Below are 17,228 nucleotides of genomic sequence, written 5' to 3' on the forward strand. Positions count from 1 at the left end.
CAAACAACTGCTATATATGCAAACTAATTATACAAAAAAACACTTGTGCAAACATGTTTTACATATCTTTAAGTACATCATTAGCAAGACCTTTAGTACTTGAACTTCACACAACATCCAAAAACACTATAGCCGCTTTTCCACTATCAGGTCGAACGGTTCTAAGAACGGTCAGGTACGGTTCCAGTTGTTTTTCCACGTGAGCCTGGTACGGTGCGGCACGATTACAAACCGTTCTCGGCACCGTTATACAACCGTGCTGAGCCGTGCTGGTAGAGTGCGTGTGCGTGACGTCGCCAATTAGGATCTGTCACTTGTCTGTTGCCTGGCTGCTAGTTTCTCCGTAGCTTGCTAAGCGCGCTATTTTGAGCAATGTAAACACAAATTAGTAATAAAATCTAAAGAAATTTCTGATCATCCTCCATAACGCGGTGGTTATTTACACCTCATATCATATGTAAACATTTGTGTTACCACGGCAACGACTGACGCATTTGAATTGCATTCCAAAGAGATCCGTTTTTAACCCCGCAGTGGAAACGAAACCGTATCCGTGCTGACTGGCCCGGATCGGCACGGAACGGAACGGTTAAGCAAAGAGAACCGCTCGGCCCGATAGTGGAAAAGCGGCTTATGTTCACTTAACATTCAAGAAAATTTAAGAGATGTTTTTACTCAAAACCACGTTCAGATCCACAGTTCTGTGACTTCAACTCAAAAGCAAAGGCATAAAACATCCATAACAAAAAATAATGTTGTTAATGGTGTTATGAATAATGCTGGGTACACACTAAAAGATTTTTAAAATCTTGTAGACCCTTTTTGCCCCGACGTCACGATTACGTCACAACGCTAGCTGGAGGCAAAACAAAGGGAAAACTGGAGGTGGCTAATTACTAACCAGCGCATATTCGGCTACATAAGGAGCTTAAAATATCATCTTGTTGTGATGTTGGATGCAAGAATCGACGTAGTACAGGCTCCAATTTGAAATTTTAAAAGCATACCTGCTGCCACTGCCAGACAAAAAAACGACGACAGCTGTGGTTAAACGTGATAAAACGAGCAGACTGGACAGAAACTATCATCAAAAATGCTCACGTTTGCAGCGCACACTTCTTATCAGAAAAGGTTAAATAAAGTATTGTCTTTTGTTGTTATGGATTATGGTTTGTGTTACGTGTCTAAAGATTTCTTATGCATCTCACAACTATGAAATAATGTCTGTGTGCATGTGTGTAAAACAACAAACTGACGATTTATATGCTTAATCATCTGTAATATATATTGTTGTGATTGATAGTGGCTGGACTTTCTAAGAACTTGGTAAGAAAGAATAATCAAATACAGAAAGTTCAAAATTAATTTCTGGAATTTTTATTTCTAGAAACTATTCACATCTTCCTTTAAATGTACTGTATGTAAAGTATTGTTAACTTAACTTACATAATTTACAGGATGTATATACTTTAAAATAACTATTTGGCCATGATACATACATCTTCAAATAATATATCCATCACATTGAATGTTTAACCTACTTTTTATATTTTGGCCCAGTTCACTCTCACATCTCAACATTAGCTGTAAAAATAGTTGCCTGCTGAAATTGAAATATATGTACATCTTCATGACTAGATAGACACAGGTAAGTTTCTCTTTACTACTCGTTAGGTTTCTCTAACGTTATATGCGACTCAAGTCACTCAATCGGAGGTAATCCTGTCAGATCATACATCCATGAGCATAGGATCGGCCAATCCGGTTTTGTCCGTTAAAGTTAACTTATTTAAATGACAATCATGGTCCTGCACAGTGAGTGACCTTACATATGCAGGTAAAATATGCAGAAAAACACCACAATGTTTACTAACAGAAAAAGGGTCTATAAGATCTTCAAAATGTGAGAGACCACAAACATGAGGACAAAAAATCCTAGATTTAAGCGTTTTGTTGAATATTTACGATTCACGATCGGGGCGCCTCCGGCGTTCTTCCGAACAGATTCAGTCACTCTTAACACACCTCACACCACAGGAAAATCTGATAAGATAATCTTTAGAACCACCAAGATAATCGGGACATTACCTAGGATTGTCGGAAGGGGAGAAATTGGCCCAAAATCAGCCCGATTATCTTGTGGTGTGTAGCCAGCATAACACAGCAGATTACTCCCCTTTTTTCTCCCCCAATTTCCCAAAGTTTTGAAATAATGATACTGGACTATAGAAATTAACTTTATACAACCCAGTTTCTAAATTTATATCTGCGTAACAGATTCTGTGCCCTGAAATTAAATCGCCTGCCTCACACTTAGTACTTCCTATGCATGTCGATGCAGTTTAGAAAAAGGAAAGGAGAAATGAGAGAAAGGAAACATGCAGATAAAAAAGTTAAAAAGTAGTTAGCAGGTCAAACAGCTGATGAACTTGGAGTTACCTGGGACTTCAGTGCATGCAATTCTGTTAGAGAGAAAAGGTGTTCTCCAAGCATATGCTGTGAAGAAACCAAGCACAAAACCCAAAATGAAATGTGAACAAAAACAGAAATGAAATTAGTGAGTAACACTATAAAACAATATAAGGGCACGGGGACAAGATGTTCAAATTATATGGACATATGATGTTCAAATAAATAAGAATGGAGAAAAGTCCGTTTTCTTGCTATACTGTTGCGGCAGATGCTTCTCTGGGTAAAGAATATACAGTAGCCTAGTGTGCACTGTATAACAAGACTGTTCTCATTGTTCTACATGATATGTATAGTTCTACTTGATATGTTTAGTTTATCCAATGATATCTGTAGCAGAATTTATGAAAAGGCATACCAGATGAAAGGTCATTTGGCTTGCTGTTCTTGGTCTTGCTGTCCAATTTCTCCTGTGTGAGTTTGTCTAGCAGACCCTGGTTGAGATCTTTGTATCTGACCTGAGAGGAGCGCTCTCTGTCCTGATCAAAGTGAGAGTCACTCGAAGCACTGTCACTGTCCACAGATGCTGAAAGTGAGAAGAACAAAACTGAACTCCATTTGACTGAACTGGGTGACTAAGTTCTTTTGCCTAATTAAAAAAAAAATCCATATACTCAATTAATGCGAGTGACAAAAACTTTGCTTTTTAATGTGCTGTTAAGTTTGTAGTATGTCAATTTTAAATAAAGACACACCTGTGTTCTTCTGTCCCCTGCCTCTTCTGCGGCGGCTCTTTGTGTTGGGGGTCTTGTCTCTAGAAGCCAGGCTGGCCTGTGCTGCAGCCTTACGTCCTGCTCTGAAAGTCTTGGTGACAGTGGTTGGATCTGCCCTGTCTGGAAGGCTGCTTATAGACTCCTGCGAGTCAGGTATGTAAGAAAGGTCCCGGGAAGTGGAAGGGTGAGGGACAGGAGAGGAGGAAGGGGAGTTCTGCTCTATTTGACTTTGATGGTCAGAGGTGAGGGTGGTTCTCTGACCAGAGCGATTCAGAGAGGAGTTTAACCAGCTAGAGTTGTTAGCATCGGGCACATTGTCAGGTTGAGACTGAAACCTGTAAAGGGGCAAAAATTAACAAGATTAGGCAAAGTTTTTCTTCCTTTTTGTAGTTTACGCAACACAAAGTAGGTAATTCTTGCATTTTTGCCAGACTGCTATTCATATAATTTATGATTATATCACTTTAATCCAAAATACAGAAACACATTTGTACCGTTTCTCTGCATTATTCAATGGAGATCTCTGTAGTGGAGGGGGGAAACTCATGTATTCAGTTTTGAGGGATATGTTTGGATCATGCTGTTGATCTGAACTGGCCTGGTTCTGCTGAAAATCTCCTACTGAGGAGGGAAATATGGGACTGAAATTAAAGCCTAAAGCCAGAAAAAAAGAGAGAATTAAAGAAAAAAAGATTAGAAGTTAAACATTTATATATCTGGAATACAATTTTCATTTAATTAATTTAATTCCCTAATTTTACAAACAGATTATAGACATACCAGTTGGGAAAGTAGAGAAGTTTGGGAGTCCAGGCATATTGAGTGTATTCACAGGAGGATAGTTTACGAACAGAGAAGATGATGCAGAATCATGCCCAACATTTTGATGTTGCTGTTGTCCTGACAATGACTGACTCTGATGCTGCCGTAACAGATCATTCAGAACCTGCTTCAACCTACCATAGGAGAGAAAAAATGTTTTTAAAAGTTATAACAAATGAAACCAAAGCTTGCTTTTGCTTTGCTTAGACCTACTATACCAATCAAAAGTTTGGGGTCAGTATTTTTTCTTCTTGAAAGAAATACCCTCTCAAAAGACACAATGACATTTACAATTCTATTTCAAATAAAATATGTTCTTTATATTATAGTTTAAAAAGATACTAAAATACAAAACAGTTATTCGTAATGCTACTCACAATATTACTTTTAATTTTTTACTGTCCTTTTAGATTAAATAAAGTGTCTACTAAATGACTAAATGTAAATGTTAATGTAAATAAAGGCAGATTTGGGGAGCATTTGGAGAGACTACTTTCAAAACTACAAAAGAACTGATCCCTAACATTTAAACTGTAGTGTATCTACAGTAAATGCCTCATTCTTCATGCTCAACAAAACAAAAAAAAATTCCAATTGATATTTTTAATTTTTATTTCTAAAAGACCCACCGATTGACGTTGTTCTGCTGCCAAGCCAGCTGTGTGTAACACTGGTTTAGTTGGTGCATGATAAGAGGGATTTGAGGAGAGGTCCCATTATTGGACACAACACCATAGGGGCCTGTGAGTAGAGCCTGCAGCATGTATGAAAGAGTCTAGAGATGAGAGGGGAAATAAAAAAAGTTGTAGGAAAGAAAATAAAGAAAGTTAAAAAATAAAAAATTGTATAGGGATTCAATGATACTAAATTTCTCTGCCAATTCCGAATGCCAATACAATATAATGATATCTGACAATTTGGTTTTCCTAAAGAAAAACATTTTTGGTAACACTATTTTGAGATGTTCTTGTTACACATTACATGTACTTACTATTATAATAACTATAAATTATGCACAATTACATGCAAGTAACCCTAAACCAAACCCTAATCCTAACCATGTAGTAAGTACATGTTAATTAATATTACTCCGTACTTAGATGTATAATTACACTGTAACAAGAACACCTTAAAATAGTGTAACCAAAATTTCTACCAACTAATGCTGTAAATGATACAGGGAACCGTCTCATTTGGTACATTAGTATTATGCAATTATAAACTTACAATTTTCCTGTGTTAAGTACTGTGACAAAGATCACAAGCTGTTATATTTATGTCTTTCCACAGATGAAACTCTGATCGAGTGATTACATGAGACATGATACATTTCAGAAGGTTGTACTGTATCTTTCAACATACTTTCAAACATTCTGATGCAAAGAGAGAAGTGCGCTGCCGCTTGAACTGAGGCACTACAGCGATCTGTCACACCACATTTAAGAGCTTCAAAACATTTATTGTTTGAATTTTGAAATAATCAGCCCAGATCATTGGCTGTTTTTAAATAATTGGCTGATACCGATTACTGGCTGATACATTGATGTATCCCTAATTTTGTACACTCTCTGACCTGTTGATCCTGTAGCAAGGTTTGGCACATGGTAGTGCTGAAGTTGAGCTGTTTCTGGAGGTGTGTGATCTGTTCCTGCCAGTGTGCTGGTGCAGTGCCCTCAGAGAGAGACAGATCAGCTGCCCATCGCAGGTTCTCTTGCCGCTTGGCTCTGCTGGAACTACCTCTTTCAGTCTGTGGCTGCTGACGAGGGCGACCCCTTGATCCACGGGGGGAAGGACTCCCATTAATTTCCCTGTGAACTTTCAGACTGCATGAATTTATAAGACAGTTAATAATTGATGGGTTTGATGTATAGTATAGTATCGTGTGTCTGTGTATTTACCCATCTCTGTTATTCCTGCTGTAGTTGCGTTGTTTTTGTATGGAGCAAGCATGCAGCTCATCGGTGGAACTGGACTCCTCTCCCTCATCATGTTCATCATCGTCATCTTCCTCAGCCCCCACCTCAGAGGAGTAATCATCATCATCACCAAGGGGACACTGTGTTGAACCACCCCAGGTGGCCACGGTTCTGATAGAAAAATTATGATTAGCACCTTTAAACAAATTCAATCCTTGCAGCACATATAAAGCATTTTGAAACACTAAGCCATGAGTTGTCAAGGCCATGTGTTACCTTTCATCACGGCTATAGGACTGGGTCTCATGTGTGTCACTCCTGAATGAAGAATCGTTGAGAGTGCTTCTCCTCTGCTGTTCTGCCATCAGACTCTCCAAATGCTTCCGCCTCTGTCTCAACTCCTCACGCAACATCTGATGCCTTCGCATCTCCGACCACAGCTAATACAAAAAAAAAAAAAACTTTGATAAAATTAATTTAAATAAACCTTGGACTTTTCACCTTTCTGCAAACAAATCTGAGGGTGTATTCACACCTGTCTTGTTTGGTTCGATTGAATCTAACTCAAGTTAATTTCCCCCCTTGGTGCGGATCTTTTGGGCAGGTGTGAATATAGAAATCGTTCTTGGGTGTGGACCAAACAACCATACCGAGATCCAGCTGAAAAACGAATGAACTCTGATACGGTTGAATGGATGAACCGATGGATGGATGACCTTAGCACACGTGTAGTTTTATTTACAATTTCTGGTTCACTTGCAAAAAGGGCAGTGTGAAAGTGAACCACAAAACAAAAACAAAAATAATTTTTTTTTTTTTAATCTACGTTGTATTTGGTCTGGACCAAAGAAAGTGAACTAGCAGACTTTCCTGGTGTGAATACACTTGAGTCTCAACCTCAATCAATTACTCGCCTCTTTTAGATATTTTTAATGAAACCTGAGAGATTTCTGTTCCTCCACTGAAATCTAAATGGAAATACAATAAATGGAAATTCAAAAGTGCTTGCTTGACATGCGAGAACCAATGAGGTTTGATGATGCATGGATTACTTTTACAATTTCTTTATGATCTTTTGGAAGCTTAAAAATTCTGGTGGAATGGACTTTCAGTGAAGGGACAGAAATCTCTCAGTTTCATTTTGTGTTTCAAAGATGAACAAAAATCTCATAGATTTGGAATGACATGAGGGAGAGTAAAAGATGACAATTTACATTTTTGGGTGAACTATCCCTTTAAAACCCTAACTTATATAGAAAGGAAGCAAAACTGGCATTTCAAATGCTCACTAACCTCATTGTCAGTGACAGTAACTGGAGGAGGTTCAGTGGTGGGTTTGAGGCCACTTGTGTTGGCTTTAGCTGAGGAAGAGGAGTGTAACGGTACAGTAGCAGGAGTAGAGGCTGCTGCAGGAATCTTCCTCATCTGACCACTGACACTACTGCTCACAGACGACTGACAGGACACAACGTGATTAAATTAAATAAGACTGTCTCAGCAGTTATTTCTGTCTATGAGAGTAACATGCACATAAAAAGTGCACGTTTGAAGTACCTGCAGGTCAGGACAAGCCCATTGTAAGTCCTGTATCTTGCCCTGAATCTCCATCAGTCTCTGTCTCTCCTCATGTAGCTGCTTTAGTTCCTGCTGCTGCTGCTTGAGTTTCTCCTCGTACAATTTCTCTCTAAAAAACAGATATTATACAAGCTGTTTAACAAAAGATACTTTGCAAAACATGCTACAGCATATTAAAGCATGTTTACAAACAACACAATATGAACTGAAAAATGCAAGCAAATATCTCATTTCCATATGAGAAATACACACTTACCTGGTCTTTTCAGAGAGGCTGATGTCTCTCTGGACTTTGGGAACTGTTGCTCGGGTGTTATTGGGTTGTTGCTTCAAACCCTCTTCCTCATTAGCCGTAGTACCATCTGTATCATCACTCTACAGTAACATTAACAGACCAAGAGGAAAAAGTCTTTAACAGGTTGATAAAAGAAAGCATAATAAAGAAAAAACAGGCAGGAGAATCTGAAAAAAGGGGTTTGCTTATACAAGCAACACTCACACTATATTTGCACTGAAATTTACATTTATGCATTTAGCAGATGCTTTTATCCAAAACAACTTACACGAGAGGAGAAAAGTGAATTCCAGGAGTCAACAATATTCATAACATACAATGTCAAGTTTAATAATAAAAAATTAGATTAGGAAGCAAGCTACAGAATAAAGTGTTGCGAGCTGCTTCTTGACAGATGTGATGTTCTTAGCAGTCTGTGCAGAGGTTTGCAGCTCTGCATTATGAATAATCAGAAGCTCACATCAGCCTCATGGCTCCAGACTCTCACCTGCACCATGGCCACCAGTTCTTGGAGTTGTCTGAGTTTCTGTTTGGCTGTTTGAAGACGACGGACTTTCTGAGCATAATCTGTGTCACCACCTAGACTGCTTCTACGACTGGAGCCTGAAACATCACTGTCTCTGCCTCCTCTTGCCCCATCATCATCCTCCAGTGCCTCATCATCATCCTCATCTTTAACACCATCATAAGGCCTGTCCCGATTGAACTGGCATTCTACAGTGATGATGCAAATAAAACAAATAGTTAATAGGTTGATAGTTTTGTCAGCACAACTTGTTTTTAATTTTAGGTCAATACATTTATACAAAGACCGACTGTGTTGACTCATATTGCACAATGGTGACTATTTCTATATTTGAAAGATTGTAAGGTCTGACCTATGACTGAAGGGACGTTGAGACTGCGGAGGTTGGCTGCTGAGCGGTTATTGATTTCACATTCTGTGTTCAGACGGCCATCTCTATTATTGGAGGCACTGCGAGCTTTCCCCAAACTGTTCATGTCCATCCAGTTACTCGGAGTCTGTGGTTGGGCTGGATTTCTACGAAAATAAAACAATTTATTTCTAATTTGCCCTCAATTAACAACAACTGAAAAGCAGCCAGTTATTTTCAGATTCCTTCAACAGGACAATTCTCACAGAAGCAGAGGCAACGTGTATCCTTTAAATGACACAGAAGACGCAACGAGAAGACAAATATTCAAGATTGGACCACCCACACTGAAACTGTGACTGGCAATGTTTTGGTACGGCGCATGATCTAAGACTTTTTCTCGTCATTTTTCTTTTTGCAAGACACTAGAGCTGGGTATTGACACAGATTTAATGAATTTGATTTGATATAAATTTGTCTGGATATATTTCAGGTACAATTAAATTTTTCTGAAAACAATTTCTCAACTAATGCTGTAAACTCTACAGATAACCCTGTCAGTTGATGCATACTATAATGTTAAAGGTTTTCAATTAAAAACAGAATCCAAAATATTAAATTTAATTGCTATTTATTTTTAGATGTAATCAACAGCAAAAAACTACTTGAATACAAACATTTAAATTGAACATGAGGCAGTTTTTAAATCAGCTTTTTAATTATATAATTAAGTTTCTACTCCAATTTGTTGTTGAATTGTGTATCATAAAAACCTATTTTTATGACAGATTTATTAACATACATAACTAGGTTAGGTAGAAATGTAATGAATATAATGAACAAATAGTTATGGACAAGATATGGACATTGAATCTTTCAGTAGTTGAAACACTCCTAACATGAGACATGATACATTTCAGCAAGTTGCTCTATATCATACCTCACACCTTCAGATGTTCATTCATGTTTATTCCATGCTATAACTAGTAGTAAAGAGGAAGAGATGATCGCAACACGTGTTCAGTGTTGCAGCTTGAACTGAGGTGGCTACAGCGATCTGTCATGCCACATTAGAGCCCTGCACGGGCCTCAAATTTAGGCCCTAGCCCGAGACCCTCAGGCCCTAGCCCGGCCCGTGTCCAACAGCTTATCAGAATTACCGGCCCGAGTCTGACCCGAGCCCATCTTTCCCCCCTTTATTGTAATGGCAAAGTGATTATATTTTGTTTCATTTTTTTTATTAAGTTCATTTAGAAAAACGTTTGGAGTATTTTTTGTTCATTAAATAACGACCAAGTGGACAGCGGCAGACCGGCAGGCTGATCATAGCTTATGTTTGATGAATTTAGCCTTCTCAAATCATCACGACTTACCTAAAATAAAATCTATAGATATACTGAAACAGTTCAAGCATATAACAATGTTTAAACGTTAAACCTAGATAAATGTGCGCTGCATCCAATAGTTTGTGCGGAGAGTGGAAGCTAAAGCGCAGGACATGGAGGCACCAGAACAATGACTTTTCAATGGAAACAACTTAAAATAATTTTTGCTCATAAAGGTAAGAGTAATACATCATTCGGAACTGTAAAGGGTCTACTTTTATTTGTGTGCACTCACAATATCAACAACGCGTCATGCTTTTACAAAATAAAGAAAATGATGCGCTTTCTGCCGACTTGTCTTGAACAGGAGAGCTTCACAAAAATGAACCGAAAGTCAGCGAATACATGCATCACAGACATGATAAATATATCTAGGGCTGTGGCGATAACCGTAATGAGATGCCAACCGCGGTGTTGAGGTCATCACCACACTTTTTTTGCAAGGTATTTGGAGGAGGAAGCTAGAGGTCTGCATTCCGCGGGACCCGACCAGATTTCTTGCGACGCGGGATTAAATTCCGAATAAACCTCAGTTGGTAACTCTGGTGTAATTTGAACGGGAATGAGCGGTCTAACAATATCCCGTTCCCGACATCCTTTCAGAACAGCATATCTGCACTTTACTCACTCTTATCGCTCACTCGCTGCACGCATTGACCAGTGCTTTCTGTGTCATGTATTTTATTGCGGGGTCTGTGCACGCAGCATGTGCATAACAGCCCTCAGACAGAACAGGCAGGTTGTCGATGAGTGACAGAGCGGAATAAGGATGGCAAAGCAAAGTGTGGATGCGCTGTCCTTGAAAGACGTTCAACTTGGACTGGAAAATGGTGAGTTTACTGCGAAAGAAACCCACGTCAGGCAAGTCTGACTCGGACATTCTTCTCAGGAATGTTAAATTGTTCGGTTAAAAAGTGTTCGGTTAAAAAGTGATTTCATTTCGCAATGTCTACAAGCCAACGGTTTTGTTCATATTTTGCTTAAAAGTTTAAATGACAGATGTTGGGGGGTTTTTCTCTGCGACACTTTTTCCTATTGTGTTGACAGCAAAATGTAAAACTAATTTTAATTCTGGACAAGACGAATAAAATAAATAGCCTACAATACATTTTGTGCAGACTACATTTTTGTGTGTTATCTCTCTCTCTTTCAGTAGTGGAAATTTAAATGTGAGATTCTGGAAATGAGATATATATTTTTGCGGGAACGGTCGGGTGAGGAATAAAATTATTCTAAGCAGACAGCGCATGAACAAAGAGTGGATTTATAGCGGGAGCAGGTGGGTGCGGATGCGGAATATAACCTTGCGGGAGCGGGACTAAAAAGTTTGAATTAACAGTTTCACTTAAGCGGCCCAGTAGATGTACAACAGCCGAACACTTGTACAAACAGGCTAGCTAGCCTCATGTTCCCTTTTTATTTTGCACTTTGAAAAACCCAAATCAGAAAAAAGCCTCTTTTATGTTGCACTTTAAAAAGGTTATTATAAATGTAGCATAATTAATAGTTAAATAATATTAATGACATCCTAATTTGCTGTTACAAACGATGCGTTTCAACAAACAAAATTTTCAATTTTTAAAAATTTCAAATTTTCATGCGTTTCTATCCACGGACTGTTACCCGAAGTTTAGCACAACTCACCAGAACTAAGCAATGGGCTTGTTGTTTCTGCAGCTTGCTCAGGTTGTTATTCTTTTAATAATTTATTGTACAAAGAACGGGTTACAAACGATGACAAAGACTGTTCCATAATTCCTATTAAATTCAAAAGATAGACAAAAACAACAAAGTTACAGAAATAAATATTATTTTGTTATTATAGTTAATATAATTTGCTGTTTTAATAATTAAGAAGACTACTTTATTATTATTAATTTCCATGTTCATTTATAAGCTGCATGCGTTCTTGACTGATCAAAAGTCAATCGACACTTCCAGTGGGGGGTCGTGTGATTAACCGCCAAACCGTGATATTTGTTGCTTCTTCACCGCAGTAAGAGAAAATCCCATACCGTCACAGCCCTAAATATATCTATAGAAAGCTTTACATTACTACTTAACAAAATAAATCAAATCTAAAACAAAAACTCTTTCATTATAATCATAATCCGTGAAGATGCACTTCTCTCTAAAGGCACGTCTAATGAGGAAATGGCGAATCAGGATCATCATCTTCATCTTTGCGACACGGACACAGAAAACACTAGTTTATTAGTAAATAATTGAAATATCTCCTTACTATTTACCCCAGACACATTCATGGTAATTACTTTTGCTGGGGCTTTACGGTAAGCTTTATTGCGTGTATTTGAACGCAGAACTCTTCAGCTGCGCTGATGGAACTCGCTGCTGCGGGAAACGTTGGGGCCAGTCAGGCCCGGGCCGAAATGCAGGCAGGGTTCGTACATATTTTTATCAATAAATTTCCATGACTTTTGAGACAATATTCATGACCTAATGGTCCATTATTTTACAATAAGAATAAAAATCTGTTCCAATTATCATAACATATGTTAACTTAAATTAATAACTATTAATGCTATTGCTTGTTTCTATTTGTTTTAGTAATAAGTACAAGCTGCAACCGCGCTAGACGTTACTCCATGCAGAGAACATATCATCACATCACTAAATATTGTAATTTATTTAACTCGGTTTAACAGTAGCATCCAGGTACAGAAATATACAGAAATTGAATAAACTGTAAAGTGATAGATTTATTTATCACCTTACATCATAGCTCAGACGCGGGCTGGGCATTGGGCCAGGCTTCTCCTTATTTTTTTATTTTACACATCCATCAATTATAATGGTAATGAAGAAGATATGCCACGCTGGTGGAAACAACAAGTGACCACGACTGTCAAGAGCGGCTCGGAAGGTGTTTAGTGTCCCCGCCAGTAGCAGCGAGCCTGCCATCAGCGCAGCTGGACGAGTTCCGCGGTCAGTGTCGCAAGGATGAAGTTGACGATCCTGACTCGCCATGTCCTTATTTTTTGCTTTCAATTTGAATTATTTCGATTTTAACTAGCCTAGTAATTTAAAGATTTCTAAATATATTTAGCATATTTGTGAGGTAAGTTTGCTTAGTTTCGGTTCATCATTGTGAAACGCTCCTGCTCAAGGCCGAGATGGCAGAAGATTTCATATAAATTTTATACAAGTTTCATATAAAAAGTAACAATGCACAAAGCTTAATGTGATTACTGGGCTACAAATGATGTTTATATATGTGTGAATATACTGTAAATATAAAACAGCAGATGAGCTTATTGAAAATTCCATTTTATTCTCTGCCAACAGGGGGTGCTTTTGGAGCAGCAGAAATAGCAGTTTCCCGGTAACAGCTGCACACAAAGCAGCACTGAGTTCATGAAAGCTATCAGGCATTATATGAAAGATGAAATTAAAATTACACAAACTTTTCTGAAGACAGTCGGTTCATATAAAAACACCAGTGCCGCGTTTTGACTGAACAAACATGAGCTCTGCACGTTTCAAATCAAGTCAAAGCCTTTTGGAAAATCAATTTGTGGTGCACACTGTTGATATTGTGGCGGGCCGACACAAATAAACCAATGTATGGGAAATACTGATTTCAGTTCATCACAATGAAAGTTGATTAAAATCAATTAATTCATACTGTCAACCCAGCCCTAGTCACTCTTTCTGGTATTGCTGAGTGGACCATTCTAAAATTAAAGCAGGAATTGAATTCTCACATGGTCTCATGTTAACACGTGTAAATGTTTAAATTTTGTGGCCAACACTTTCAAAACAATATTTTAATGATTATACTGTTGTCAAACTTTCAATACTGTACACACAATTTTTGTATTGAAGTGACTACTCTGTACCTGATGTTAGTGACCGGTTCATGGTTCTCCTGCTCCGAATCAAACATGGCCTCAAAAAGTGAACCGTCCTCCGTTTCGTCATCGTCCTCCTTCACATTCTCATTTACTGTGTCCACCACCATATCTGATGTCTGTTCATAATACTGAACAAGCTCTCTTAGTTCATTCAAACGCTTGTGCACCTCCTTAAGTTTCCTGCATTAAGTGACAAAACAAACATCAAATACACTGCATTACTAAAAATTAACAATAAAAACACATCAGTTTGGTACAAAAATGAGATCAAATGAAATGAATAGAGAAACCTGAGTTTGTCAGCAGGGTGGTTTTCATCTATGTGTGTGTAAGAGGAGGAAGAGTCCTGCCTCACTGGACGTGGCCCATTTCCCTCTCTACCCAATACAGACGGACGCTCTGACATGCCCATGCGTGTACCACGCTGACTGACACTCTGACCTGAAGAAACACAAATATATTATTTAATCAGTAACAGGACTTTTCACACAATTGCATCAAAAGCATTTAACAACATATTGCAAAAATGTACAATAGAGATCATCTAAAGAGAAGGGGCTCAGAGTAACTACATGTGCTGTGGGAGGGGGCTCACATGAACTGTTGTTAAGGGTCTGGTCTCTAAGGGAGTGGAGTTCCTGAAGGATCTTGTCCATGGTCTGCTTTTTGTCCTGTAGTTCCTGCAGTTTGGTGAGTTTAGTGCTGGCGGATGTTGATGTAGTAGTTAATGGGGCAGAGGAGGGCAACTGACTCCTGGAATTATGGGTAGTGCGTGATCGGCACACCTCTCTTGAGAGAGAGAGACATTCTGCCTGTCGTCGGTTGTCAGGGACCGTTTGAGACTGAGAGAGAAAAATAGAAATTTAGTAGTTAGTTTCTGTTTTATTTAGGAACAGAGACAACTTTTTTTAAATGTCACAGTAGTTAAACATTAAATTGAATGCTACGTCACGTGATGTGGTTATATTATTTAGTTAGGACAATAGAGAACTTTTGTCTGTTCAAAGAATGGAACCGACGTCATTCAACAATTGTTTCACTTTTAGATGCTGAAATGTCAAACTGCAATACAATCACTTTCTCTGTCTTTATATAATATTCTATAACTAATATTTACCATATGAGATTTTAAAAGCCTTGAGCTAAAAAAAAAAAAATTTCACATATTAAAATACATCTTAGTGTTTTGTCTGTTGAATATAAATTATACATAAATTTATAAATAAAAATCAGGCTGTTTAGCTATGTGTACGTGTGTATGTACCTGAGAATCATGCAGTTGATTATGAAAGCGCTGGATAAGATCGTTGAGTTCATCATTGAGCTCTGAGGTAATGCTCCTTCCAGACACACTTCCAGTAGTCTCTGTAACAACTGTAACGCAAAAACAATGTCAATAAAAATGGAAACAATTCTAACTTCAAGCAGCATGAAGTAAATATGTTTCTCGCACCAGTGTCATCCATCACTGCTATGGCTTGTTCAGCGCTTTGCTGCATGGCCAGCAGTGCTGCCTGGCGGCCTTGTAGTGCTCTGAGTTGTTCCTGCTGTTCTAGCATCTTTTTTAGTAGATCATGCTGCTTTCTCATGTTCTCTAGCTCTTCTTTCTGTTCTCCACACACACCATGGCCCTGAGAAGGAGAGAGAAAGATATGAGGACAAATTACTAGTATAAACCTGTGGAACTATGTAATAAAAACAACATGCTGAGGTTGCAGGTTGTTAGAGACATTACAGTCAGCTAATGCCTGGGCTCAATAATAAGGATCCCTGCTGACCAAGGCCCAAGGGTGTAAGAGAGTTCCAGGCCAGCTGACTCAACTGTCACTTTCAAGAAAGTATACAAGAATGCATCTTTCATTAGCTAATCATGTAAACTGATTTTGACAATAATTTGAATTCCGTGATGTACTGAACATTGTTGGTATGAATTGTGATGTTGGAATAGCATCATCATTATCTAACATATTCACTGATCTTCTCTGAAACATCAGTTAGGATCAGTCTTCAGCAAAAATGGGACAAGCAATTAAATTATATCTATATAATTTCCATCTTATGTTGTCAATTTAAATGTTTTTTCTTAAATTGAACTCAAAATAATAATTTACTGACCCAACCAAGGGTCAGTTGCGTAAACATAGCCACTATAGGCTGTGTTTTAAGTCGTTTAGTTACAAGGGGTACAAGGTGTAATCAGTCTTATTTTTCAGATTCAAATTAGTCCAATCCTTTTTATGTAACTGAAAAGAAAAGAGGAGAAAAGAGACCAGTCTTGAAGAAAAAAAAAAAAACAACAACTGAAAACTAAGGAAACACTTTACTTGAAGGAGTGTGCATAAGACTGACATGACACCTTCATAATCATGACATGACACGTCATGAATATGAAGGTTTTATGCATGTTTATGACAACTGTCATTAAGTGTCATTCGCTCAGTTATGTCATTTTTAATGCAAAGACGACATTATTTGACCTAACCCTAACCTAACCGTACCGCTACCCTTACCCATAATAAAGACACCTCAAACAATGTCATCTTTGCATTAACTGAGCGAATGACACTTAATGACAGTTGTCATACGTCATGAATTTGAAGGTTTTATGCATGTTTGTCATGTCATGATTATGAAGGTGCCATGTCAGTCTTATACACACCCCTTCAAGTAAAGTGTAACCAAAATTAACTTTATTTACTTAAGATTAGACTAACTAGCTTATGCAACCAGCCACAGGTTAGCAGGAAATATAACTACTGTTGAGCCTGTGGTGCACAATCACATTACACAATTTAAAGACATTTGATGAAGCAGTTATAAATCCACAGAATTAGCTGTTCTCCAAGCACTGAACCCCAAAATAGTCTGTCATGGACAAGTAATTAAACTCTAAAGCACTTATTTCCTTGTGAGGCTTTTGGTTGCTTTATCCTCAAATGAACTCTATAATACCAAGCAGGGCTCTGAACTTTTCAAGGAACGAAAACGAAAACCGGAAACAAATGAAATTTTGACAGGAACAGAACCAGAAACAAAATCAAATTTTATAGTTCCGAACAGAATCGAAAATTTGAAATGGGCATCAACCGGTTAATAACGTTACTTTATTGTTCCGTTTAAAGCTGCAGTCCAGAAAGCAGAAGCAGTTTTCTTTATTTTGCAAAAGCTTTACAGTTTTATTTATTTTGCAAATGCTTGACAGTTTGAATGATGTCAGACTTTTATTTATTTTATATATATATATATATATGAACTCCGTTATTTCGACAGGAAAATACAACAAATATTGTTTACATGTAGCGC

The 17,228-nt window shown here is 38.0% G+C and overlaps 1 protein-coding gene across 1 annotated transcript in view; it reads right to left on the minus strand.

Annotated features, from left to right (window-relative positions):
- The window catches only part of pcm1 (pericentriolar material 1), a 41,631-nt gene that overhangs the window by 12,971 nt on the left and 11,432 nt on the right, over window positions 1–17,228 (minus strand). Inside the window, 19 exon segments of the mRNA XM_058798925.1 lie at window positions 2,440–2,496; window positions 2,828–2,995; window positions 3,165–3,517; window positions 3,677–3,836; window positions 3,963–4,138; window positions 4,634–4,779; window positions 5,578–5,827; window positions 5,903–6,091; window positions 6,197–6,360; window positions 7,214–7,375; window positions 7,475–7,604; window positions 7,752–7,870; window positions 8,278–8,504; window positions 8,669–8,832; window positions 13,911–14,105; window positions 14,216–14,366; window positions 14,521–14,767; window positions 15,190–15,299; window positions 15,379–15,556. Coding sequence (XP_058654908.1) covers window positions 2,440–2,496; window positions 2,828–2,995; window positions 3,165–3,517; window positions 3,677–3,836; window positions 3,963–4,138; window positions 4,634–4,779; window positions 5,578–5,827; window positions 5,903–6,091; window positions 6,197–6,360; window positions 7,214–7,375; window positions 7,475–7,604; window positions 7,752–7,870; window positions 8,278–8,504; window positions 8,669–8,832; window positions 13,911–14,105; window positions 14,216–14,366; window positions 14,521–14,767; window positions 15,190–15,299; window positions 15,379–15,556 — 3,346 coding nt within the window.

Source organism: Onychostoma macrolepis, chromosome 01, assembly GCF_012432095.1.
Source record: "Onychostoma macrolepis isolate SWU-2019 chromosome 01, ASM1243209v1, whole genome shotgun sequence".
Lineage (NCBI taxonomy): Eukaryota > Metazoa > Chordata > Actinopteri > Cypriniformes > Cyprinidae > Onychostoma > Onychostoma macrolepis.